Source organism: Phoenix dactylifera, chromosome 12, assembly GCF_051530095.1.
Source record: "Phoenix dactylifera cultivar Ajwa chromosome 12, Ajwa_hap1_PhDact_Kaust_v1.1, whole genome shotgun sequence".
In the NCBI taxonomy this organism is placed as follows: domain Eukaryota; kingdom Viridiplantae; phylum Streptophyta; class Magnoliopsida; order Arecales; family Arecaceae; genus Phoenix; species Phoenix dactylifera.
This window is the reverse complement of record NC_143201.1, coordinates 7,650,957-7,675,241: the sequence shown is the minus strand read 5'-3', so window position 1 is coordinate 7,675,241 and position 24,285 is coordinate 7,650,957. Positions and strand designations below refer to the sequence as shown.

At 42.9% G+C, this 24,285-nt stretch overlaps 3 protein-coding genes across 5 annotated transcripts; 1 reads left to right on the top strand and 2 right to left on the bottom strand.

The window, feature by feature from the left end:
- Positions 1-8,275: 8,275 nt before the first annotated feature.
- On the top strand, positions 8,276-13,041 carry LOC103718002 (Glycosyl hydrolase superfamily protein). Of its 3 annotated transcripts, none has more exons than XR_605761.6 (4): positions 8,276-8,727; positions 10,323-11,359; positions 11,951-12,118; positions 12,752-13,041. XR_605761.6 is itself a non-coding variant. In XM_008806623.6 (4 exons), exons 1-3 carry the CDS (start codon positions 8,673-8,675, stop codon positions 11,999-12,001), a joined length of 1,143 nt encoding a protein of 380 aa, XP_008804845.1. In that variant the 5' UTR covers positions 8,276-8,672; the 3' UTR covers positions 12,002-12,005; positions 12,752-13,041. The 3 variants fall into 3 exon arrangements, 2 of the variants coding, with proteins under 2 accessions (XP_008804845.1, XP_008804844.1); XM_008806623.6 differs by having other exon boundaries at positions 11,951-12,005; XM_008806622.6 differs by lacking the exon at positions 12,752-13,041 and having other exon boundaries at positions 11,951-12,254.
- Positions 13,042-13,408: 367 nt separating this feature from the next.
- On the bottom strand, positions 13,409-15,731 carry LOC103718011 (pentatricopeptide (PPR) repeat-containing protein). Its single transcript, XM_008806632.6, has one exon. It carries the CDS (start codon positions 15,729-15,731, stop codon positions 14,145-14,147), a length of 1,587 nt encoding a protein of 528 aa, XP_008804854.3. The 3' UTR covers positions 13,409-14,144.
- Positions 15,732-19,891: 4,160 nt separating this feature from the next.
- On the bottom strand, positions 19,892-23,648 carry LOC103718005 (Calcium-binding EF-hand family protein). Its single transcript, XM_088708176.2, has 5 exons — positions 23,125-23,648; positions 22,829-22,875; positions 21,325-21,500; positions 21,218-21,236; positions 19,892-20,188 (listed from the first exon to the last, which is right to left on the bottom strand). Exons 1-5 carry the CDS (start codon positions 23,510-23,512, stop codon positions 20,084-20,086), a joined length of 735 nt encoding a protein of 244 aa, XP_088564302.1. The 5' UTR covers positions 23,513-23,648; the 3' UTR covers positions 19,892-20,083.
- Positions 23,649-24,285: the final 637 nt, after the last annotated feature.

The window sequence follows — 24,285 nt, the reverse complement described above, 5'->3', positions numbered from 1 at the left end:
GGCTGATGGGGGGAACGGTCTGCACTCGGAAACCCTCGCCCCTCTCTGGGTTGACTCGGTCGACGAGGCCGAGTCGGGGGACTCGGAGCCAAGCGTGGGTCGCGAGTTGAGGGGGGGGGGGGGGGTGAGTCCTGCGGGCTGATGGGGGGAACGGTCTGCACTCGGAAACCCTCGCCCCTCTCTGGGTTGACTCGGTCAATGAGGCCGAGTCGGGGGACTCGGAGCCAAGCGCGGGTCGCGAGTTGAGGGGGGGGGGGGGGTGAGTCCAGATCCCAATCGGGCTGACCCGGGGCCCAGCGAGCCGAGCGAAGCCCGCGCCCATACCAACAAGCGACCCAGGCCGCCCGCGGGCCTCGGCAGGGTGGCCCAGCCGGTTACTGCTGGGCCGGCCCAGCGCGTCCGGCCCTTCAAGGCCCGGCGTGAGGCACGTGGGCCGGCGGTCGAGGCCGAAGGCGCGCTGCGCGTCGGGAGCGCGTCGCGCGCCGTGGTCAAGCCGCGCACTCGGGGCGCACGGGCCCAGTCGGGCGCACGGGCTGCGAGGGAGCCCAGCCGGGCACGCACGCTACGCGGGCCCAGTCGAGCGCGCGGGCTGCGAGGGAGCCCAGCTGCGCTTTCGCTATGCGGGCCAGTTGGGGCCGCGGGGGGATGGTATAACAGGGCCGCGGGCCCTGGTTCAGAAGCAGCGAGCCCAGAGCTTGGGGGGCCCACCGGCCCAGCCCGTGGGGGGCCACAAGCGCAGTCAGCCTCGAGTCTGGAGGCCCAGGTCGAGCGGGACTTGCAGGCCCAGGGAGATTTGATCTTGGACTTCGGGGCGTCAGCATGCCCTTTCCAGTATAGACCACCTTGTCAGGGACTGGATTTAGAGTGGGGGACCCCCCCTGCCTGCAGGTCAGACCCTCCTCACGCGGAACATGTTGGGAGAGCTACGACCATGGGACAGGCATGAGAGCCTTGGGAGAGGCCTAGATGGGGTCTTCCGGTTTGGCTCTCCGACCTTAGCCTTGGGTGAGCAGTTGGAGGCTGCCCTCGGTGGGTGCGAGGCCAGGGGCCATCTTGGGTCGCACTTGGAGGAGGGTCCGGCCGAGCCATTGACGCCACGAGAGGGTGTGGTAGGGGTGCCGCCAAGAGGGGCGCCCCGTGAGGGACTCACGCACACAGGTGACAGTGGCGATTGCTCCATGGGCAGAGCTATGGCTAGCAAGGTAGATTGGGATCACCCAGCTATCGTACAACGCGTCAGGGCAGCAGTCATGTGTGTTGCATCCAGTGTATGCGATGAGGTTGAGCAGTAGGGCGGCCTAGGCCGCCAGTCTGAGGCAGCTCCCGAGGCCCAGGGGAGGATGAGTCTGAGGCCGACCACACGGATTGTGATCCATGAAGATTCTAGCCTGAAATTGTAGGGGGCGGCCAAGCCGTCTTTCATGTCTTTCTTTAAGCGGCTAGTGCAGGTCCACTGTCCATAGATTTGTTTTCTTTATGAGACACGATTATCTGGCGATGGGCTCGGCCGATTGAGGCAGTGTCTGGGGAGGGACTGGGTGACCTATGCAATCGATTCCCAGGGGCTATCTGGTAGCCTTTTGGTCCTATGGAGGCGAGGGGTGGCGACGATTGATGTTTTCCACAACTGCTCTCAATAGGTAGTTATGATTGTATTGGAACCTGACGCTGATCCGTGGGTGCTGTGCGGTGTGTACGCAAGCACGGATCACAGGGTTAGGAGAGCCCTCTGGCAGGAGATCACCAACCTGGTCGCCCAGGGTATCCTGACGGTGATAGTTGGTGACTTCAATTGTATCCAGAGTGCGAGTGAGAAGAGGGGAGTTGCAGTATTCACGGATAGAGTGGACAGGAGGGAATTTCGCGACTTTGTATTGCGAAACAGCTTGGTGGACTTAGGTTTCTCGGGATCACGGTTTACCAGGTGCAACAATCAATCCGGCAGTGCTAGGGTTTGGGAGCGATTAGATAAGGCCTTTGCATCCCCAGACTGGATCCTTCGATTCCCAACCTATCGAGTGAGTCATTTACCCCGGATTGCATCAGACCACTGTCCCTTGCTAATCTCTACTTCATTGAGACCTTGGCATCATAGCTCCTTCCACTTTGAGAAGGTTTGGCTATCGTACCTCCAGTCTTGGGATATTGTCCACGATGCGTGGCATGTCCCGGTTTGGGGGGATGCAATGCAATGGGTCTCGCGCAAACTCGAGATGACCAAGAGGCAGCTTTGCCGTTGTAATCGCGAGATCGTGGGCAACATTTTTCGAAGATTGGAGGGGGTGGAGACTGCGATTGCTGAATTGCAATGGAAAGAAGACCTAGGAGGCGAGCTCCCGGTGGATGACATGGTCAACCTTCGGGGGCTTCTAGCGACCCACCACTCATTACTACGGCAGCATGAGATCTTCTGGTGATAAAAATCTCGGGTCCAGTGGGTAAGCGAGGATGATCGTAATACTAGATTCTTTCATTGGACGACGGTTATCTAGAGACAGCGAAGCATGATCCACTCATTGCGAGATGGGTCTGGCCACCGGGTGGAGGATGAGCCTGTCGTCAGTTAGGTCTTACTTAATTTTTTCCACGCCAGATGGACGGAGGATGGAGACTCTGATGATGGTGACCACCTTCCGAGGGTAGATGTGGGTATTGATGATGACGAGAATACGACTATGGTCTGGCCGGTATCGGCACATGAGGTGCAGGAGGTAGTTTGGGCTCTGGCAGCAGATAAGGCCCCAGGACCTAACGGGTTTCCCCCTTTCTTTTTTCGAAAGTACTGGGGTATCATTCGGGGAGCGGTGGTTGAGGCTGTGCAGTGTTTCTTCACCCAGGAAACCATGCCTGAGGAATGGAAGGCCACCTTCATCACGCTCATTCCGAAGCATCAGGAGGCGGTAGAGCTTGGTCACTTTAGGCCCATTAGTTTGTGCACAACCTTCTACAAGGTTGTGGCAAGAATAATGGTGGGCAGGATGAAGCCCCTATTGCCGGGCATCATCAGCCAAGAGCAGGGGGCTTTTGTAGCTGGGAGGAACATCTCCGACAATGTTATGTTGGCCCAGGAGATGATGTGGAATCTTCAGCGAGCACCAAAACGACGCAGCTTTTGATGGCAGTCAAGCTGGATATGGAGAGGGCTTCTGACAGTATCAGGTGGAGCTTTCTTCGGCGGGCACTCGAGGCTTACGGCTTCCACAGGCGGTAGATTGGAAGGGTCCTGGGGTGTGTCTGGGGGCCAAAATTCTCTATCTTGGTCAACGGCACACCGTTAGCTTTCTTCTAGTCCACCATGGGGCTGCGTCAAGGATGTCCCTTATCCTCTTACTTATGCATTATCTGTTCTGACATCTTGTCCCATACTTTGCAGGGTGTGTGCACCAGCCGGGAGCTGGAGGCCTATGTTCCAGCACCAAAGGCTGGACCTATTTCTCACTTGCTCTTTGCTGACGATTGTCTTCTCCTGACTAGGGCGCAGGTTTTTGATGCACGGGTCCAGGCCTAGCACAGAGAGCAGAGTCAGACAAGAGATCCGAAGGATTCTGCAGATACCAGAGCAGGAGGGAGCACTGGCCTACTTAGGAGTCCCTATCACAGGCCGGAGACTATGGGTGATAGAGTGCTCGGGGTTGGTACAGCGGGTCTAGAGCAGGTTGGAGGGATGGAGGGCGTCATCTCTATCCATGATGGAGAGACTGACACTAGTTAGATCGGTGTTAGGGTCAATACGGTATATCTCATGGCCAATACTGTGGTACCAAAGACGACTCTGTTGAGGATTGAGCGTCTTCTCCGGAGCTTCTTGTGGGGGTCTCATGGTGGAGGCCATAGGGTACATCTGGTGGCCTGGGAGCATGTCTGCCTTCCTATTAGCGAGGGCGGTCTGGGAGTGCAGTCCCTCCTGGAGAGGTGTGAGGCTTTTATTGCTCGGCACGCAGCTCGGTTCTTGTTGGAGCCACACGGGCTCTAGAGTCGGGTGATGGCAGCTAGATATGGTCGAGGGGGCTCAGAGGTGGCACGGAGTGGCCGCCGAATCTCCTTCATGTGGCACGAGATTGGGAGATACTTGCCGACTGTGTCGGCAAACACCAGGTTGCTGATAGGCGATGGACGGAGCATCGATGTGACTGGTGATCCGTGGGTGGATACCTTTTCTTTGAGGTGCTGGCCGACCATGATGGATACTGAGGCAGCAGAGGGGCTCCGGGTGTGCGACCTCCTAGCACCAGGGAGGGCAGAGTGGGACGAGGCCAGACTACGACAGTTGTTTGGGGTACACCTTGCTGAGAGAATCTGGTCCCTTCCAGTACCAGGATGTGAGGGGCCAGACGTCAGGGTTTGGGGCACCTCATGCAGGGCCAATGTCAGACTGGAAGACCTATCCCGGGTTATCCAGTAGGAGCATGAGCGGGGGCCGGACTGCATCTGGATCTGGAGGTCCGGGCTACATCCGAGGGCTGCACTCTTTTTATGGAAGGTGACGTGGGACCGCCTACTGACGAGAGCAGTGCTGAGCAGGCGTGGTTTGGAAATCCCTGTGGAGTGCGAGCTTGCAGTGCAGAGGAGTCAGTGGACCATGTGCTATTCCAGTGCACATGGGCAAGGTCGACATGGCAGTGGACAGGGATCCCGGAGGAGGCTTGGCGTGAGAGGCGACTCTTCCTACAGATGATACGACAATGGTTGGCTAGTCCTTGGACTGGTCAGGAGGCAATCAGAGCGACTTGCATAGCTTATCAGATCTGGCTGGCAAGGAACGCTCGCACCTTCGGCGAGCGCAGGATGTTAGCGAGGTTTATTGCAGAGTCCGCTCAAGTACTGGCGATAGAGTCCAGACCCACCATCCCTTCAGATATACCCTTGATAGCTCGGGACACTTGGGGTTCCCTCTCTACTCAGGTAGCTCCTCGGACGGTGTTTTTCACCTGGGAGCCCTCACCCCTGAGCTTCTTCAAGGTAAACTTTGACGGGTCGGTGCTGGATGGAGGTACGCGAGGCAAGGCAGGCTTTATTATATGGGACCCTCACTCCAGGGTAGTGGCAGCGGGCGGTTGCCAGTTGTTCGATACATCAGTTCCGGAGGCGGAGTTACGAGCTGCCTGGGCAGGTCTTCGCCATGCGCGGCAGGTGCTGCGGGCCGGCTCGATCATCTTGGTTTGGCGATTCGGCTACGGTCATTGGGTGTATTCGGAGGGGTCTGAGTGGTGAGAGCACGGATCACCTCCTGATCCAAGACATTGGGATGATAGTGAGGGATGGGGTGGTCTTCGAGGCTAAGCATGTATTCAGATAGGCCAACGAGGCGGCTGACTGGGTGGCTGCCTATGCGGTCCATCACTTGGGATTCGCCCTGTGGTCAGGAAAGGGGGAGCTGCCATTGGTACACCGTGAGTTTATATTTTTTGATTTTTTTGGATGTATTCGTACGCGCATTATATAAAGAAAAAAAAAAAAAAAAAAAAAAGAAAGAAAGAAAGAAAGAGAGAGAGAGAGAGAGAGAGGAGATTGGGATGTTACGCGGAAAAGCCACAAATGCTGGCTATTTTACAGCTGATTATTTCACATTGAAAGTTCAAGACATGATTTTATTCTGACAACTTGCATCATTTTCTGTGGACTTCCAAAACTGGCTGGAGCCATTTCTTAAAGGTTCGACTTGACCGATTTGATGTCCACTTTTTGGACGTCAACTAATGTTAGTGTTCATTCCATACTGTTTCATCGGCGTTTTTGTATTTTATGGAAATTCTTGTATGCTTGAATTGGGGTCATTGCTTGGTGCAACGATCCAAGGCTTGTCAATGATATGGTACAGGATTGTTGAGAAATATTGGCCTTCTATGCTTGGACTCATTGAAGATGTTGCTCTAATTCAAACTTCTTGTGGCATGTGATATAAATCTCAAATCCTAGAAGGATATGTTGTTTTTCTAATTAAGTGGAAATATTAAGGCCTATTGGATATTGCTTTTGTTCTTTACTTTTGTTTTCAAAAATCAAAAAAAAGAACTTAAATTAAATTGAACAAATATGTACGATGAAACTCTTTTATATTTAAAATTTTAATAAAACCTTTAGAGCTTGTGGTGGCAAAAATTTAGTACTTTGCAAAATGTGAAAATAAATGCAAGAACTGACAGGTATTTCATGCAAATGCTATCTCCACCATCATGCAGTATTTCATTTGCAAGAAAATATAAACACAAAATAATAACAATAGCAACCAGGTATCAGTGGATGGATCTGAAAATAACTGAGGCCTTCACCGTAAGCAGAAATGAGGTTTGTCTGAGATTTGTAATTGTATACATGACAATGTCTACTCTTAAGCTTTAGGTTAGATATCAAATGGAGTAACCATATAAGTGTCCGACATAAAGTAATGCAAGAAGGTAAAGAATTAGGAATTCACCCAAGATTCATGATGTGTAATAGTTACTAAGAGAACCAACAACTAGTTTTCTCTGACGGAATAGATTGATTCTTATTGAGAGAGAATGAATCCTTGTATTTTAGCTGAATCCTCTAAGCATTTTATTTGGACCTAAAGCCAATTTCAAGAAGTTACGCATTTGTAAGTGGCTTGTCAACTTGTGCTTTTATTTCCCTTAAATTTGAAGTGGAAACTGTGTCCCAAATAATAAGATTTAAGCTAGATAATTCTCAATGCTGAGGCAGAAGCTTTACTCAATAGACTTTAGAGCATTGTTAAAACTCCTAGTTCTACTTCTGTTATAAACATGCTTGCTTCATTCTAGTTCTACTTCTGTTGAAATGATAGAAAGAATTGTCTGAATATATAAAAGCAGTTGCTTGCAGTCTCTCCCAAATTCTCAAATGTGAAAGAGTTTTAAGTAAAGTAGGGTTGAATTCAAAATTGGTAGGAAGAATTGTCTAACTGCGTAGAACTACTAAGAGGGTTGGACTGAGACTTTTTGTATACAAGAAAAAGGGTAGAAAAAAAAAAAAAAAAACTCTCTCATAAGCATGTCCCCGTCGTAGTAACTTATAAGTAGAAAAGGACAATGATTTTTTTATTAAAATGACAGGATTCATCCTAAATTTCCTCTAGTTCATATAAAACATGCATTAAAATACATCAAGTAGATAAGCTGTCAAAACAGTCCACCAAGGCGTCTGCACGTTTGTGAACACGTAACCGAGATTGAAACCTTTTGCCAGCCGCCCAACCCAGCCGACCTTCCTTGCCGTCATGAATTAAAACTTCACCAGAATTTTATACCAAAATGACACCCGATCGAACAAGCCAAGACAAGATGAATAGGCCGCAATCCAAGACAAGCACACAATGGATAAGACAAATAGAAACAACAACTTGGTTGATATGGTGCACTGCAATATAGTACATATAATATAAAATAGAATATTTTTTTTTTTGCATGAATATCCTTCTAAATATTGGATTTTGCATGAATATCCTTCCCAAATTAATATTTGCATGTATATCCTCTTAAAATACTTGTTTTGCTATTCTACTTTTTTTTATTTTTGTTTTTGCATATGTACCCATACTATCTGATGACGTTAAAAAATTAACGGTTTCAAATTAAAATGACTAAAATACTCTTAATAGGTAGATATGCAAATAAATCATGATCCCGATAGCAAGAAAGAAGACAAGGATAATAATGTAATTTTAAAATTTTATTTTATTTTTAATTAATATAAATTTGATTTTTCTTAATATCGTTAGAATAACCGTTATATTAGGGATATGTGTATAATAACAGAGTTTTACGAGGGCATACATGTAAATATCAATTTTAGAAGAATATCCATGCAAAATTTGAGATTTAGAAGGATATCCATAAAAAAACATAATTTATTTGTTCTAAGATATTATGAATTACACCGTGCGCATTATGTCAATCGTGAAACATAGAAATAACCTAAACACGAGATGAATAAAACGGCATTCAACGACACATTCGAGACTCATAGGAATTAAATAAGCGTCATAGCGTAGGATATTATTTATAGGCTAATATGGTCAAAAAAAAGGGTCCCAAGTTAGGCATGCAACGTCAAAGCTGGCGTGGCAACAGGTAAACACACGTGTGCTCGATGGCGGACTCCGGCTCGCATGCGTTTCCCAAATTACCGTTTCCCGCGGAATCGGGCCCCGCCTTCGCTATCCGCCACGTGGACATTAACTTTCCCGTTTGACCATCATGAAAAAATTAAAAAAAAAACAGAGAACTTTCCCCTCTGACGGCTAATTTCCCCCTGCGTCGCGCAGCCTCCCCTTCCCGATGACGAAACTACCTCCGAAGTTGTCCCCTTCCATAGAGGAACGTAAGCGCGGGTTTGTGGTAAAATCACCGAAACTTCGAGGGGATTTATTGCCATCCCCGGTGCGTCGTTTGCCAGAACCAGGTTAGGATAGAGAAAAGGCCCGGTTTTTGGTGAGCTGCACGATGTTAATTCGAAGCTGAAATACCGATTTTGCCCTTTATGGGGATGCGCAAAATATAACGTAGTAAAGGAAGAAACATGGAAGAAAAGGGCGTGGGAAAGCGAAGTGGTGCTCGGCTTGTCCTGAGGGGAGGGGGGAGTGGAGATTTATTTAAAGGAGGCCAGCGAGATTTATCTGGCAACCGCGAACCAGAGGCGGAGACGAGAGAAAGAGAGAGAGAGAGAGTAGAATAATGGAGTTGCTCTCTCGCTTCCGCTTCGTGGCGATTTGCTTGCTCCTGCTATCAGGTACGAAGATGCTTCACTTCTTCTTGGTTTAGATTTATAGAAGGATTAGAGAATCTTGCTTAAATTCTTAGGTTTTTTTTGTTTTCTGTTTTGGTTGATGTAATTTTGTTGGAAGATAAGATAAGAGATGGGTCTGTGATTATTGCATTCCCTTTATTAGTTTTCTTGTTCATTATTTCTTCGAATTTTGAAGCAATTTGGAGTGGGATATTTATTGATTTCCTTTTCTTACCGTTTAACTGAGTTTGCTGGAATTCGTTTTTTTTTTTTTCTTATGTGGATAGATCTTCTGGACCAATTTAACGCTCTGTTTTCATCTGAATCATGTTTGCAGTCCATGGATTCAGGATTTCTTTTTGGAATTCTGGTGTCATCGTCTCGGATCTTCCCTTTGGAATAAAAACTAAAAGAAAATTCTATTGGACTTTTAATCTTCTACTTGGATCTTTTTGCACATGAATGAAACTTTACCTATTTTATTTCTTGATGAGAATGGGTTGAAGGGTCCTTCAAACTTTTTCATCAAATACACAATCTGCTATTCTTTTTAGTTTCGTAGATGGATTCGCACCTACTTGCGATTTGTATGATTTTTTTAATTAAAAAAATCAGTTTGGTCGATGTGGGAATCTCTCCTTTTTCGCCTTCTTTTATATTGTATCGCGATTTTTTTTTTAATATATTTTGATTGGATTTGGTGAAAACACGTTTTCTGATTTAAAACAAGTTAAAGCATAAAGAATATCTGTCTTTTAATTTAATAAATGTGATTCTCTTCTTTTCATTGTGAGATATGTGGAGTGATTATTTAGAACCCTTTTTGTTCTCCTGAACTGTGCATCAAATCTATAAGATCTATTACTTGCTCTTCATAATTTTTCATTTTATTATCTCTTGTAACTGTAAAAAATCAAGTGATTGTGAGTAGTTAAGATTTTTCCAGAGCATAAGCAAACATTGATCTTTTCCTATCTTCTCATAAAGTTCATCGAGATTGTTTGATTTTTTTTTTTTTTTGGTGATAAAGTTGCATGGCTTTGCTAGCTACTTTAGATTTCCTACTGAAAAATCCTTGTTCTTCTGAATGCCATCCTTCAAATACATGCTTCTACAGCAATAAGATCTTATGGGTGTCCAAGATCAGAGTATATCCTTTAATAGAGAACTCTTGGAACTTGACATATACCAGCCTAATTGAAGATGGCAAGTGAATGGTGGGTAACCTGGATTCCATGTACTTATAAAGATATAAATTCTCTTGGAGAGCTCTAAGTCAGCATTTTTAGCTGGTGCCAGACATTTCTGTTCAACAAACTAGCAAACAAACCAACCTAAAGGAAAAGAAACTTTTTCCAAGGTCTCATAGAGTCCTAACTAGGGAAAGAGTTCTTTACCTGCTTTTTTGCAATACATCCTCTGAAAAGTTGCTAAATTTAAAGGCCAGCATTCCAGTTTACTCCCATACAAAGGCATGCACCATTAACTATGACTGAGTACATATATGCAATGCTACTATTCTGCAATCTAATCCCAGGAATTGGTTAATTTCTCTTAATTTCACATTGAGTTCAGCTAAAGGGGATATAATTTTACAGGTCAAGTTCTCCAAACCCTTTGCGTCAGTGTTGGAATCAACTATGGGCAAATTGCCAACAATCTACCCTCTCCCACGCAAGTCGCTGGCCTCCTCCAATCAATCAGTATCTCCAAGGTGAAGCTTTATGATGCTGACCCCAGGGTTTTGGGTGCTTTCGGCAATTCTAACATTGAGTTTATAATTGCAATCGGCAATGAGAACATAGTGAACATGACAGACTCTACAAATGCCCAGGCCTGGCTCAGGCAGAACGTCCAGCCTTACCTTCCACAAACTAAAATCACCTGTATCACTGTGGGAAATGAGGTTTTCTCTGGCACAGATACTACACTAATGTCAAACCTCCTCCCAGCAATGCAGTCCATATATGGAGCTCTTGTGACTCTTGGATTGGACAAGCAAGTGAATGTTTCCACTGCACATTCAGCAGCTATACTAGGAAATTCCTACCCTCCTTCCTCTGGTTCTTTTCGCGAGGATCTCGTTCAGTACATTCAACCACTTCTAAGTTTCCATTCTCAGATCAAGTCTCCCTTCCTCTTAAATGCATATCCTTTCTTTGCCTACAAAGCAGATCCAAATGGTGTTCCATTGGAGTATGTTCTCTTCCAGCCTAATGCAGGAAGCACTGATCCAAATACAAACTTGCACTATGATAACATGCTCTATGCACAGATTGACTCGGTCTATTCTGCGATGAAAGCAATGGGGCACACGGATATTGATATCAGAATATCTGAGACTGGGTGGCCATCAAAAGGAGATTCTGATGAGCCAGGAGCAAGCATAGAGAATGCTGCAACATATAATGGTAACCTATTGAAAAGGATTGCAATGAATCAAGGCACGCCACTGAAGCCTTCGGTGCCCATTGACGTCTATGTTTTTGCTCTATTTAATGAGGACTTGAAGCCAGGTCCTACATCTGAGAGGAACTATGGACTTTTCTATCCTGATGGTAGTCCTGTTTATAATATTGGTTTGCAGCGATACCTTCTATATCCATCGTTGGCATCATCATCTTCCAAGCTGATGGTAAGGAATGAGACAATTCTAGCAATGCATAACATATATTTCTCCCCTAGTTTAAGCAATATCATTGGCAGAAGCTCTTGTTTATGCTTGCTTTGTTTTATTGCATGGTGTTCAAAAAAATATTTGTTATTCAATTTGGTTAGCGACATACGTTCATAGTTAAAACAATTGGTGGCAACCAGTCCTGCATTCTTATGTAGCAAGGGCAATGGGGACTGAGGACTATTTGCTGATGAGCTCAAAGCTCCATTGCTGATTTCGGGGTGAGAGAACTTTGACCTTCCACACTGACAAAATATGATCTGTGAGGTAGTGATCCATCAAACATTTAGTATGCAAGTAGCAGAAAGGATCCGCATTTTCTCTCTTTTTTGACGTGATATTTTATCAAGAAATTCATTTTGGTTGTGACGTTCCTTTCATGCATCATGCCAAAAGAAGATAAGTCAGGATATGGAAGTTGTGTAAAGGGATTTTATTTAGTAAAACTACATGCTTTTCCAGCTACATTTGTTGACATGCTTGATATTGAGAAAATAATAGGAAAGGACTTTCCTTCAGCTGGAGACTTATTTTTGTTTTTCCTTGCAGGTGGCGTACGGGTTGGGAATTCTTATCATAGTCGTAGCAGTGTTCGTCTGAGCTGGTAGACATCGTAGCACTCCTGATTGATAACAGCGAAAAAGATAAACGATACGATATTATTTGTTAGTGCTGAGTGATTCAAACTCTTTTGTCAAAGCTGGACCCGAGAATAAGGTGTTTTGAGTGATTCCCTTGCTTTCCATACTTTTCCTTGATATTTCTTGTATATAGCCACTACACTAGATAACAAGAAACTATCTTCAGGCCTGAATGGTGCCTCAAATCAATTAGATCGTGGTCATTTCTTGTTCTCTTGTTCCCATATATTCCTTTGTTTGTTACTTTGCTTTTACTTTGAGAAATCCATCTAGCGAAGTTGTGATGTGGGCATTGATTTCTATGGGTTTAACTGCAATTCACTCAGAACATTATGATGGAAGGTGACAACTCACCAAACCTTAGAACCTATCATTTTCATCTTTTCAATTATGCAAGCGACTCCTGTAAGAAATAGTGAAAGTTGCAGATTCCTTGTCTGCAACCCAACGAAAGCCATCCGTCATATATTCTGAATGGGTCGTTTATGGTCTCAGCTTTCGGCCCATCTTTTCCCCCTTTTTTGTAAGAACAGATTAGTTGATACAACCACCTGTTGGGAGATGTCATTATAGGTTTCAGTGGAAAGGTGATCGATTTTTTCCATTGTAGGGGGGACCAGAATCTAGTCATCTACCATTTCAGCATCAGTGCTTTGGCAATCACTGTGTTTTCATCTCACTTGACTCTATTCTTTTTTCGGTTCTGCAGGCTCAAAACCTCCGCAGAGACTCAATGCTTTCCATGGGTCCATCACATCAGTGGTCCCGCAAGTGAAGAGGAATGGTGCTTTCAAGAAGGACACTGATGGCATAGAGAGAGTCAAATAAGGCATCGAGGGAAAATTTGTATTTGTAATAGACATGAAGGATGGTCAAACTCTCGAATTCAATTCATTTCAGAATAGAATCATTGATAAAGTACCTGTATTAGGAACTCTTTTTGGGTTGTCATCGCATTCTTTTTGATAAATTTTAATGATCAGGATGTCATGGATACCAGGATTTTCTAGGATGTAGAATGAAGTCCCTGAATGACTGGTGCGTGATCTTCTGTTTGATGCTTCTTCTGTATGACATTCAAATAATGAGAAATGGGACCAATGGTATGGCATGACTTCTGTAAAAAGAAAGCCTGCGGGTCCAATGTCATAATCAGCTTGGCAATTTGATGCACGCAATTGAATAAAGCATTATGATGAAGACAAGAGGGAAAGTGCCCCATCTTTTTCACTTCTTTGGCATATTCCCATTATCATTGTTCCAATATTTAACCAAACGGCATCAAATAAATTGGCGAAAAGGGACACAGCATTTGGAGGATGCAAAATAATAAAACCTACCAAACAAGGGGCCCTCAAGATTGCTGCCAAGATAAAATTGCATTATATTTGGTGAGATGTCGAAACACAAAATAGTACAATAAGTTGGTTTTACACATAAAAATCTCCATTATTCACAATTCCAAGTTGGAGGCTCTTCTCAAACAAAAGAAGTGGTACAACAACCAAAATAGTTTTCTGCTATTGCACTCCTCTTGCTGTCCTACACATTGATTTTAAGATTCTTTCTACTAAATAAAATCTCGATATTTCTCTAGTTTTTCTCTCATTTCTTTTACATTCAATGATATTTTTCACCTTCTTTGCAAGCCAAACTTTTTAAAACGCATGGAAATGATGCCAACAGCCTCGCTGCTAGCATTATGGCACTCCAAATTTGAGTATCACTGAGTTATAATCTATATTGGACCAGCAACAAAGAGGGTGGCAATATCCATGTACTAAGGTTTAAAGCTCAGCCAAAACCTTATGACAGTCTTCTTCCTCCAATCATGACCAGGTTTATTTTAGTCCATGTTCCTCCAATCTTCCACTCCTCGTGGACAATTTCCAGGCTTGTCAGCAACATATCTTCTTTATCTCCCAAGCATCCACTCTTTTACATAGCACAACTCTCAAATCTCTGAATCAACCAAGTTCCATCCTACTGTAATTCTCTCTTCATCTGATCCAGAAATAGCAAAGATCAGCAACCTGCCACCAAATGTGGGAGGTGAATGTACAAACAATATTTCATCAGTTCACTGCCACAGCTTAAAAATTTCATCGCAGAGTTCGAGATTTATTTCCATTTTGCAACCCCTCCATTAACCTGTTATAACTCGCAATGTTTGGTATAAACCCTCTGTCCAGCATCTCATCCACCACTCCTTCCCCCTCCCTTGTTCTCCCTTCCCTTGAGAATCCCTTTACCAGTACCCCCAATGTCACTCCATCAGGTTCGAATCCTTTCTTCGAAGCTAAAACTCTCAGCCGGTTTGCGTCCGCTGTTCTTCCAGCATTACAGAGAGTTTCCAAAAGACAGTTCAAGGTAATGGTATCGGGAAGTATTTCTTTCTGTATCATCTTCTCCATCAACCCATAAGCCTCATTTATCTTCCCCAAGTTCCTCAGCCCCTCTATCAAGGTAGTGCATGTCACCACACTCACAAGCATCCCTTTTTCCCACAAAAAATTCACCATTTCCAGCGCCCTCTCCACTCTTCCTTCTTTACAGAGAGCCTCCACCAAGACCAAGCAATCAAACCCCTCGGGAATGGCTCCTTTCTGCAAGAATTCCATCAAAAGATCACTCGCTTCCTGGACCCTACCACGTTCTTTGCAGAGCCCATTCATTAGAATCTCACAGGTCGGGACCGAGAACTGGCATCCGAGATCGAGCATCTCACGGGCAACTCCAATTCCTTCTTTTATCTTTTTCTCTCTAAAGAATCCTTTGATCAGGGTGTTGAAGGTGACCACACTGGGCTCGCAGCCCCTCGCCCTCATCTCTCGAAACCAATCCAAAGCCTCATCGAAGTCGGCATTTCGAAATGAGCTGCTGATCAGGATGTTGAAGGTGAAAGCATCCGGCCTGACTCGATCCCTGAGCATTTTGTCGAACAAGTCGAGGGCTTTCCGGTGCTCGCCCCACCGAGCGAATCCGTGGAGGAGGATGTTGTAGAGGGCGGCGGCGGGGCGGCCGTCGAGGGAGCGGCGAGCATCGTCGAGGGCGGCGGCGGCGTCGGCGAGGCGGCCGGCGCGGCAGAAAGCGTGGAGGGCGAAGCGGAAGATGGGCTCGAGGCGGGGGCAGGCGAAGATGCCATCGGCGCAGGGGCAGGGGTGGGAGAGGAGGAGGCAGAGGAGGCGGAGGAGGGGGTCGAGGCGACCGGTGGCGGCAAGGGTGCGGACCATCCACTCGTAGGTGGAGTGATCGTGGCGGAAGGAGTCGACGCCGGCGGCCCAGAGGAAGACGTCGAGGTCGTACGGGGCGAGGCCGGGGTGGTGTCGGAGGCGGCGGCGAAGGAGGTGGAGTAGGTCGGCAGGGGTGAAGGATGGCTTGAGGTGGGAACGGAGGAAGCGGGCGAGGTGGGAAGGGGGCGCGGGGGAGAGGGAGAGGGGGAGGACAGGAGCCGGGGGGGAGGAGGGATTGGGGAGGACGCCATGGCTAGGGTCAGGGTTAGGGTTAGGGTCCGGGAGAGGATTCCTTCTCAATGAAGAGACGGTGGAGGGAGAAGGGAGGGATTTGGAAAGTCTTCTGGAGGCCATGATCGCCCGCCCATGGGAGAAACGCTTGTAGCACTGACAACCAGGATTTGTCTGCCCGGCGGCCCGCGTATCGTAGGGTCCGGTGCATTCTGGATGGGCCATCAAAAAAATGGACGGCTATCAGCCAATAAATAAGACCGAATTATCTTTTTTTTTTTTAATTTAAAGTTTTTAAAATTATGATAAAAATAAATATAATATTGATAAAATGAATATAATTAATGATAAATTATCTATAGTAAATATTAGATATTTAAATATTATTATGTAATAATTTATATTTTATAAAAAAATGATTTTGATATCTCTCATATCTTATCACACAAAATATGAATTATAGATCTAGCTAAAAATGATAACTGATATTGTAAGAAAGGAAGAAAAAAAAAAAAAAAAAGGTGAAATGCACTTTCTCTAGTGTCCAAAAGGTGCTTGCTTGAGATAACTGGCGTTGGCCGTCAAGGTCCATTTTGTTTGCATATGTAATAACCCTTTTTTTTTTTTGGATTTGTGGGCCGGCTCGGAGCAGCCAGGCCCGATCTGAGCTACCTCAGCCAGCCAACCGTCCATAGGCCAGCCCGGAGTGGCCAAGCCCATGACCCGTGATGCCTCACTTGAGAAAAAATTGAAGAAGAAGACTCCTGGTCGTAGTCTTCTATCTCCCGATCTCGATCGAAATTAAGCCGAAAAATCAGAAATTTCCAGGCAATCCTTTTTTTTCTTCTCTATTGTTTTTGGCCTTGCTCGCCATGATTGGAGCTGGCGAATCACCGAAACAGGATACCCTGTTTTGGTCTTCATCCGACGTTGCGGCCGCTGTGGCCACCTTTTTGTTGGGGGGGGGGGGGGCACCATGGCCGCTGCCCCCATGGATTTGCAAGGAGGAAGAGAGAAAGGGGTGGGCTGTTCATGAAGAGAGGAGAGAGTTTCTCTCTCTTCTTCTCTCTTCTCTCTCTCCTCTCTCCTCTCTCCTCTCTCTAATTCTTCTCTCTTTTCTCTCTCTTTCCTACTTTTTCTCTCTACTTGACTTGTGGACCGGATACATATAATTTTAGTTTCTAGAACATGATGTTCATCAGTACATAGTACATGACCAGGTGATATACAATTAGCAAATGAGCCATCTAGCAACCCAATAGATACGCCCAAGCAAATTGATATACAGTTTTTAAAACATTATATTCATGAGTAGATACTACATGGGATAGGTAATACACACTCGTCGACTTTCTAATACATACTTCAAGCTTCTTTAATACATACCCAACAGTGATCTAATACACACATTTAAGTAAATCAAACGTAGTTTTCAAAATATACTTTTTAGCACTGTACACTGTATGGTCAGATAATACACATGAAATAAATTAGTTATTTAGAAAGCCAATATATACCTAGTAAATTGATACATAGTTTTTAGAACATGATGTTTATTTTTCTAACTTTATTTAATATAAGAAATTATATACATACCAATCCTTAAATTCCATGGAATATTGGATGCAAAGATCCTGAAAGAGAGAGAGATTTGGAGGATGAGAAAAAGACTCGAGAAGAAAAAAGACCTCATGGATAGGAGGGGCAATTTGATGAGAAGGAGGATAGATAGAGAGGCTTAACAAAAAGAAAAGAGGATGCGGTCAGCCTTCCTTGGTATGTGCAATTTTATTTTCTTTTTTTTTAAAAAAAAGTTAAAGGATCGATGGACAGTATTAGTAGGAGGAGTCCTATCTTTATTTGACTTTTAGGTTTTTTTAAATGATCACCAGAGAAAGTGTGGTAAAATAAATGTCCCACCCTCTATGATATTTTATAGTGCCCACCCTATACGATTTTTGTTCACTTTCGAGGCTTATTGATATTCTAACCTACCAATTATATATCATCTACACATTTTGGTGACATAAATATTTTTAGCTTGTGATCCAAGGGCTCTAAACTTTATTTTATTTCTGAATATTAACTAAGTGATTATTCAAATCCCGAGGTAATAGAGAGCTTTACTGCAACACCATTATAGAGGAAAAGAGAGAGAAGTGGAGCATTGAGTGAATAATCTTCTTGGAAGAGGTTTATATCGAGTTCACCCAACAATAAGACAGCAATATAAGATCAATTCAGAATTAGAAAAAAAAATAAATATCTTCTTTTCATCTCATTGTAACATAACATATTTTTGGTTTTATTCTCTTCTTGATCTCAATATAATCTAAAAAGAATTCTTAGATCCGATATGGATATTTTGACCACTATTGACAGGTGGATAGGATGCAAGAACAAGATCTGCGATATAGAAAACCGAATTATATATCTAAACTTCTAGAATTCATAACTTGCACTATACAATATTTGATAGAAGTGTTTTTTTTTTTTTTTTTTAGTTTTGTATAAGTTTTCGAGATCTACAATACTATGTTAAATAGTTTGCTCATGAAGTAAAAATTTTGTTTCCAATAAATCCTTTGGTGAGGCACATCCCTTATTCTGAGAAGAATTGGCAAAGCATCCAAAGACAAAATTAATATAGATATTTTCATATCGTACAAAAGGAGCAAACGTACTTTCATAATTTATGTTACTACACAAAGCTAATATTTTCCACAAATAATGACGACTTTGAAGGATAAAAGGAGCAAGAGGGGAATCTTCGACAAATACTACATAAAAGAATTAGTTCTGAAGATATAAAACCAAAATTTTTAGAATTGGATGTATTAACCTAAAACTGATAGAATTTACGCAGTCAATATAGTGGTTTCAAATAGTCTAAAATCTCTTTTCTATCGATATCTATCCCTAAGAGTTCTAACTCCATCCATAAGTTTGGATTTCACTCCTTAAAATAGATTATTTTTTTTCTCTTAAGGAGCTCTGTATTTTCCCTGAATAGTGCATCCTTGTAGGGCCTATTCTTTAGAGGCCTTATGTTATTTGACAGTCCTTATCACTTCGAAGACTTTCAAATTCCCATTGAGACAACGAGCGTTGATTTTACTTGCTTGCTAAACACAAGCAAGCCCGCCAACGGGCAAATTCTTCAATGCTTGCCATCACTCCATACAAACGGAGAGCGTCTCACACCACAAAGCCTACAATGCACAGAAAAAAAAAACAAGAAAAAAAAAAACAAAAACAAAAAGGCATGCCCAACTGATCATCCCATGATTAACCACTCGTCCAAGCTAGGAGGATGGATGGAACCCATAACAAAAGGCAACACATGGATTAGTAAGTCAGAGTGTGGAGATTTTGGTAGATAAAAAGGATCAGGCTCTAATACCATATTAAAATTTTATTTAAAAATTCAAACTTTTAGATTAATAGGCTCAAAAATATATAAGCACCACAAGAGCCCTCGGCCTATCCTCAACATAGTCAAATCCCATCCTAGTCACACAAGGCTATGGACTATATGGATCAAGAACAAAAATTATGTTGTGAGGAGAGAGAACTTTCCAAGCACCTGAGAAGATGAGAGATTTGTGGCCCAACTCCTGCAGCAAGCCACTCAAAGAAAGAAAGAAGACAAAGCAGAGGAATCATTAATGATCAAAATTAGATGGATAGGGTTACCAATGCCCCTCGGGCTGCAATAGCAAGAACGAGCTCATGTGAAGGAAAGGTAACAAGATGATGCTTGTAGTTATGCTTTCTAATTTTGTAACTATACAGTTCATGCCATTAGCTAAGGCTTGGTCCAACATATCCTCCCTCATAGAAACTATGCTCTATACCTGTTTGAGCACAGCTGAGGCGTGGTCTGCAGACCAATGTGATTTGGACTCAGCTCTAAGGTTTTAAGAAAATCACTTCTTTTGGTTCTGTGAGACCCCACAAAGTATCCTTTAAGTTTCCTTCTACAAAATTAAAAAGAAGAAAGACAACGACCACAACGACATTCTAAAGTATAAGACTCCCATCACTGCAAGGTTTGAAAAAAGTATAACACATATATAACCTCATCCCTGTGAAGACATTGTTTCCATATTTGGAACTTGTGACCACCGGTTAAAATAAAGCAATCTTATCATTGTGCCAAGACCTGTGCCCTTAAGCTTCCAATTTTAAGTTGTAACAAAATCAGTTTTCTCCTTGGTTCAGTAAGAAATCATATATAGATTGATACCGTTCGCTCGGTAAGAAATCATATAAGGCACCATTTTCAAAATGCAACAATAAGCATTTTGCTTTAACCAAACAAAATTCTGACAAATCTTTTAAAACTCACACATAAACATACAATTCTAAATTCATGACAACGCTAAAGTCAAACAATATCAATTTCTTTCAACAGGGAAACTGTCTCCTAGCAAAGACGGATGAGTTAAGGATACCAACCTTTTCTTTCATAAATATACAGCAACTTCTAGATGCTTAATGAACTAAATACAGCACACCAAAACTAGGAGGACAAAAGATAATCTCAGTAATACAGGTATTAAACCATAGCCAGTCTATGGTACAATGAAGGGAATGACCATTGACATGAAAGTATCATAGGTAAGAGTTGCTGAGCCAGTGTAGCGAGAATCTTTCTCCTTGAATTTTTCTGTTAATCCCTGCAAAAGATATTGATAACCAAGTTCATTCAGATATATGTAGCTAGCATGCCAGATTTACTTTCAACAAAGAGTGATACTCCCATATGTGGAAAATATTGACACATTTTAAGCCAAAACCCTGTTTGATCATCCTAGAAAAAGAGGAGCAAAGAGATTACGTGACTCAGCTTCATATCAATCAAGTATGAACACTAATAATCACCAACAGCATCAGAGATTGACCAGTCAGTGACTAAAATGTTCCGATTCTCCTTCTAATGTTTTGTTCTTTCAAGTTATTGTTAAAAAGGAAGATGTCACCTTCTCTTGCGACAGCTTGCCTTGTGAGTACACCCATGCATATAACATGTTCTTTCTACAAGAGTTCAAAAAAATATGTTTCTTTCTATAAGGCTGCATCTGGTTCAGGAATAAGAAAAACTGGAAGAGCAACAGTAACGCCTATAGGAATACTTATTCCATGAGTTGTTCTAACTTTTGTCGGGCTTCAGATTTTGGAATAGCTTTTGGATGACGTCTTTTTTGGGTCCATAGAAAAAGTAAAAGGTCGGCATAAATGATGCCTGTATGCCAAGGAATAACTTATGACAGCTCCCCCACCAAATAGTTATCACTATCATACGCAAGTTTGACTAGCGCAACTATTCTTGAGTTATCCCTGTTTCCCAAAGGCTGTTTAGCAGGCACAAGGCTTATTCCAAGCCTAATGCCTGATTATGGCTGGATCAATCACTGCCTTTGGTGTCCAACTAATCCTCTTCATAGATTCAACAATAATACTTGTTTAAAAGTTCAAACCTAAACTGTCTTGTTGGATGAACATACACTCCATTTCATATTCAAAGTCTAGCATTTTTATACAAATCTAGGAAAGGTTTAAATATTGAATATCTATAATTAAAAAAAAAGTTTCAGCGACCTGTATCATTAGACCACCTGATGAAAGCCCTGACCAACATATAAAAGGAAAACTCATCATGTCTATTGATTCTGAGATTCCACCAAAATGAAGTTTCATTTCCTTACCTTCACAATCATCCCACACCTGCATATACAACAAATGCATAAATCAGATTAACAGTCATCTGACGCATGATTGAAAGAAGACAGCACATCAGAAAACAAATACTCACTCGACAAAGTTGTCCAAATTAAGCGCACCCCTGCCAGTCTTCCCATCAGTGTAATTGGATACTAGAACTTGAATAACAGAAGGTGGAACCGCAAATCCTAGACTTAGGAGTGCATCTCTCAATTCCGTTGAGTCAATTGCACCACTCCGATCTCTATCAAATCTGTCAAAGATAGCCTGAAAAAAAAGAAGGTGAGACACAACTTCAGTATACTTCTATGTTATTTAAGAAAAATGTCTCCCAAAAGGAGGAGGAGGAGTTATCAATTCTTCACTCCTTCTACATGAACATAAGAGAACTCAATTAGTGTAGCACAAGTTTTCATTTTAAGTGGGAAAAATATAAGAGCAAGCAATGAATGAATAAATCACCAGTTGGAATCATCGAAAATAATGAAATTCAGATAAACCATAGTATTACTATTAATATATTCTATGGACCATGTCAGGGGTAAGAAACATGATTATAGTAAAATAAATGAATTAACACTATCACAAACAAAAAGCTGCATTACAAAGGCTTCGTAGTTGGCCCAATAATGTCATCATTGCCGGTTATATAATAATGGTTTCTTCATCAAGTTCAACCTAGAGCATAAAGGGGAGAAACCTTGTAGGTGATATCATTTATATCCATTTTATACGGGAAAGAAACATGTTTGATAATATAATAAAAAAAAGTTTGAAAAGGAGACCATTAAATTACAGTTTTGAATTAATTGTGGTGAATCAAGGCTAACTACATCCTCTGATCAAACATCCTGGTGAACCACGACACATCCCAAAACTAGTTGCTAATGAATAGTAGAAATAGTGGTAGTCATTTGGGATGTTCTTTCATATTAAGTCAGGTCACAACTACCCTGCATCCCTTAAACTTTAAGAAATCAAAATTGGTTTTAGGAAAATTAATATCCCATGACCAATCAGAACCCACCCCAAACCAGTCGATATCAATATGATTTTTTTCATTTGCCTCCATCCTTTAATTCAATTTGGAAGGTTCACCGAATTAGTGAAATCGTAATGATTAAAAATGTCGTTGAAGTAACTCAGGCAACCACTTAATACAACATCTTTTAAACTAGTGAACAATTAATGAAAATTGAGACCATGTGCATTTTCTACTGCATTGTTTTCCAGAGCAAGGCAGTGGAACAAACAAATTTAATCTTAGCGTATTATTATACACCATTAAATTTATCCAGGAGGATCATTGAACTTATGTGGTTGTACTACAGTGCATATCACTGAACGAAAGATATCAATATCATCAAATTTATCAAGTTGTCAGGTCACATAAGGAAAGTATGGGGGATCTAGCTGCAATGCAGGTACTATTTCCACAAAATACTCAAGTTAGTTCAACGATTTCTGATTCCTTCTACACTTACTAAACATTAACTAAGTCAAATACAAAATCATACTCAATTTATCAAATTAATAATTTATCATATTTGCAATACGGGAAAGCAAAGTAATGAAATATGAATGCTACAGCGTACCCGCCATTGCCCGAGACAACTCCATAGAGCAGCAAACTCAGCAGGCCCTGCAAGGAAAAAAAAATAATTAAAAAAAAAGAAAGGAAGTCAGCACCGAGGAAAAATTTATAAGGAATAAAGCGTACACGAAAGAAGAAATTTGATGGGTAGATATAATAAACAAATAGCTTTCATAAAGAAAATTTGAGAATTTATGATGCAAGTCGCTGAAGTAATATAGCTCATAAATATTAGCTAAGAACAATCCAACTGGGGAAACAGAAGGCTTTTTTAGGAGAAAATTAAAGAGGGCTCACCCATCTTGGAAGGGTTGTTAGGGTTCTTGAAGAGGAACATGAGGAGCCGAATCGTGCGAAGGCTGAACCTATGGTACCCGGAGGACAGCGCCGCCTGCAGCTCGTACTCGTCGATGAAGCCGCTCCGGTCCCGATCGACGGCCTGGAAGCTACGGATGATCTCGGGATGCGTGCCAGGAGGGAAAGAGTACCCCGCCGCTCCGCCGGCGCCGCCACCCAAGGGATACGGGGACGAGTAGCCATAAGAGGGCGGAGGTGCGTGGTAAGGATACCCCGACGGCACCGGAGGCTGGCCGGAGGAGGATGGCTTGGGGCCGGAGGACGGCTCCGGCATCGGCGGGGCCGACGGAGCGTAGCTGTGAGAAGGGTATCGATTGTAATTCGCCATGGAGGAGGCTATAGAGGAGCTTGGGGGGAGTACAAGAGTTTGCTGTTTGGGTTAGGGTTAATAGGTCGGTTTTTACGATCCGAAGCGGAGACGAAGTTTGAGAGGTTTCCTTAAGGCGGCTCGTCGTTTATTAGTTCAGGCTTTGTGGAGCCGTTACTTTAAAAGAAAGGTTGCTTTCCTGTGGGAACCTTTTCGAGAAAAGGGTGTGGTCGTGGGGGAATTCCCTACGTTACAGCGTGTCGGCCAGCTGGGAAGCTGCGTGTAAGCTTCAACACACCGGGATTTTGCCGCGTGGACCGGCTTGCGGCCGGTTTCTTGGTGCCTACTCATTGGTCAAAAGGAGAAAATAATAAAGTAAATAAAAATCTTATCTGGAACAAGAATTGGAAAAATGATAAGTTTCTATCTTTGGAACAAAGAATGCATATGAGATCTATCATCCAAGGAAATATATTTATTTGAAGTAAAATATTCAAGAATTAACTATCCCTCTGGTCCTCCAAATTTAGGCCTATTTTTTAATGCAATCCTAACTTATATGAAGAGGAGAGTCAAAACTAATATGAAGAAGTAATATATATAAGAAAAATTATATTAATAATACATTATTACATTACTGATTCTACTCTATCTCTAATCATACCCACCCATCCTCTTTTTCCTCCTACCTTCCACAAGAATGGATATAAATATACACAAGAGAAAAGAAATCTACACTACCATAACTCATATATAGCACTCCATCGTACGTTATTCATCTAACCTTCAATTCC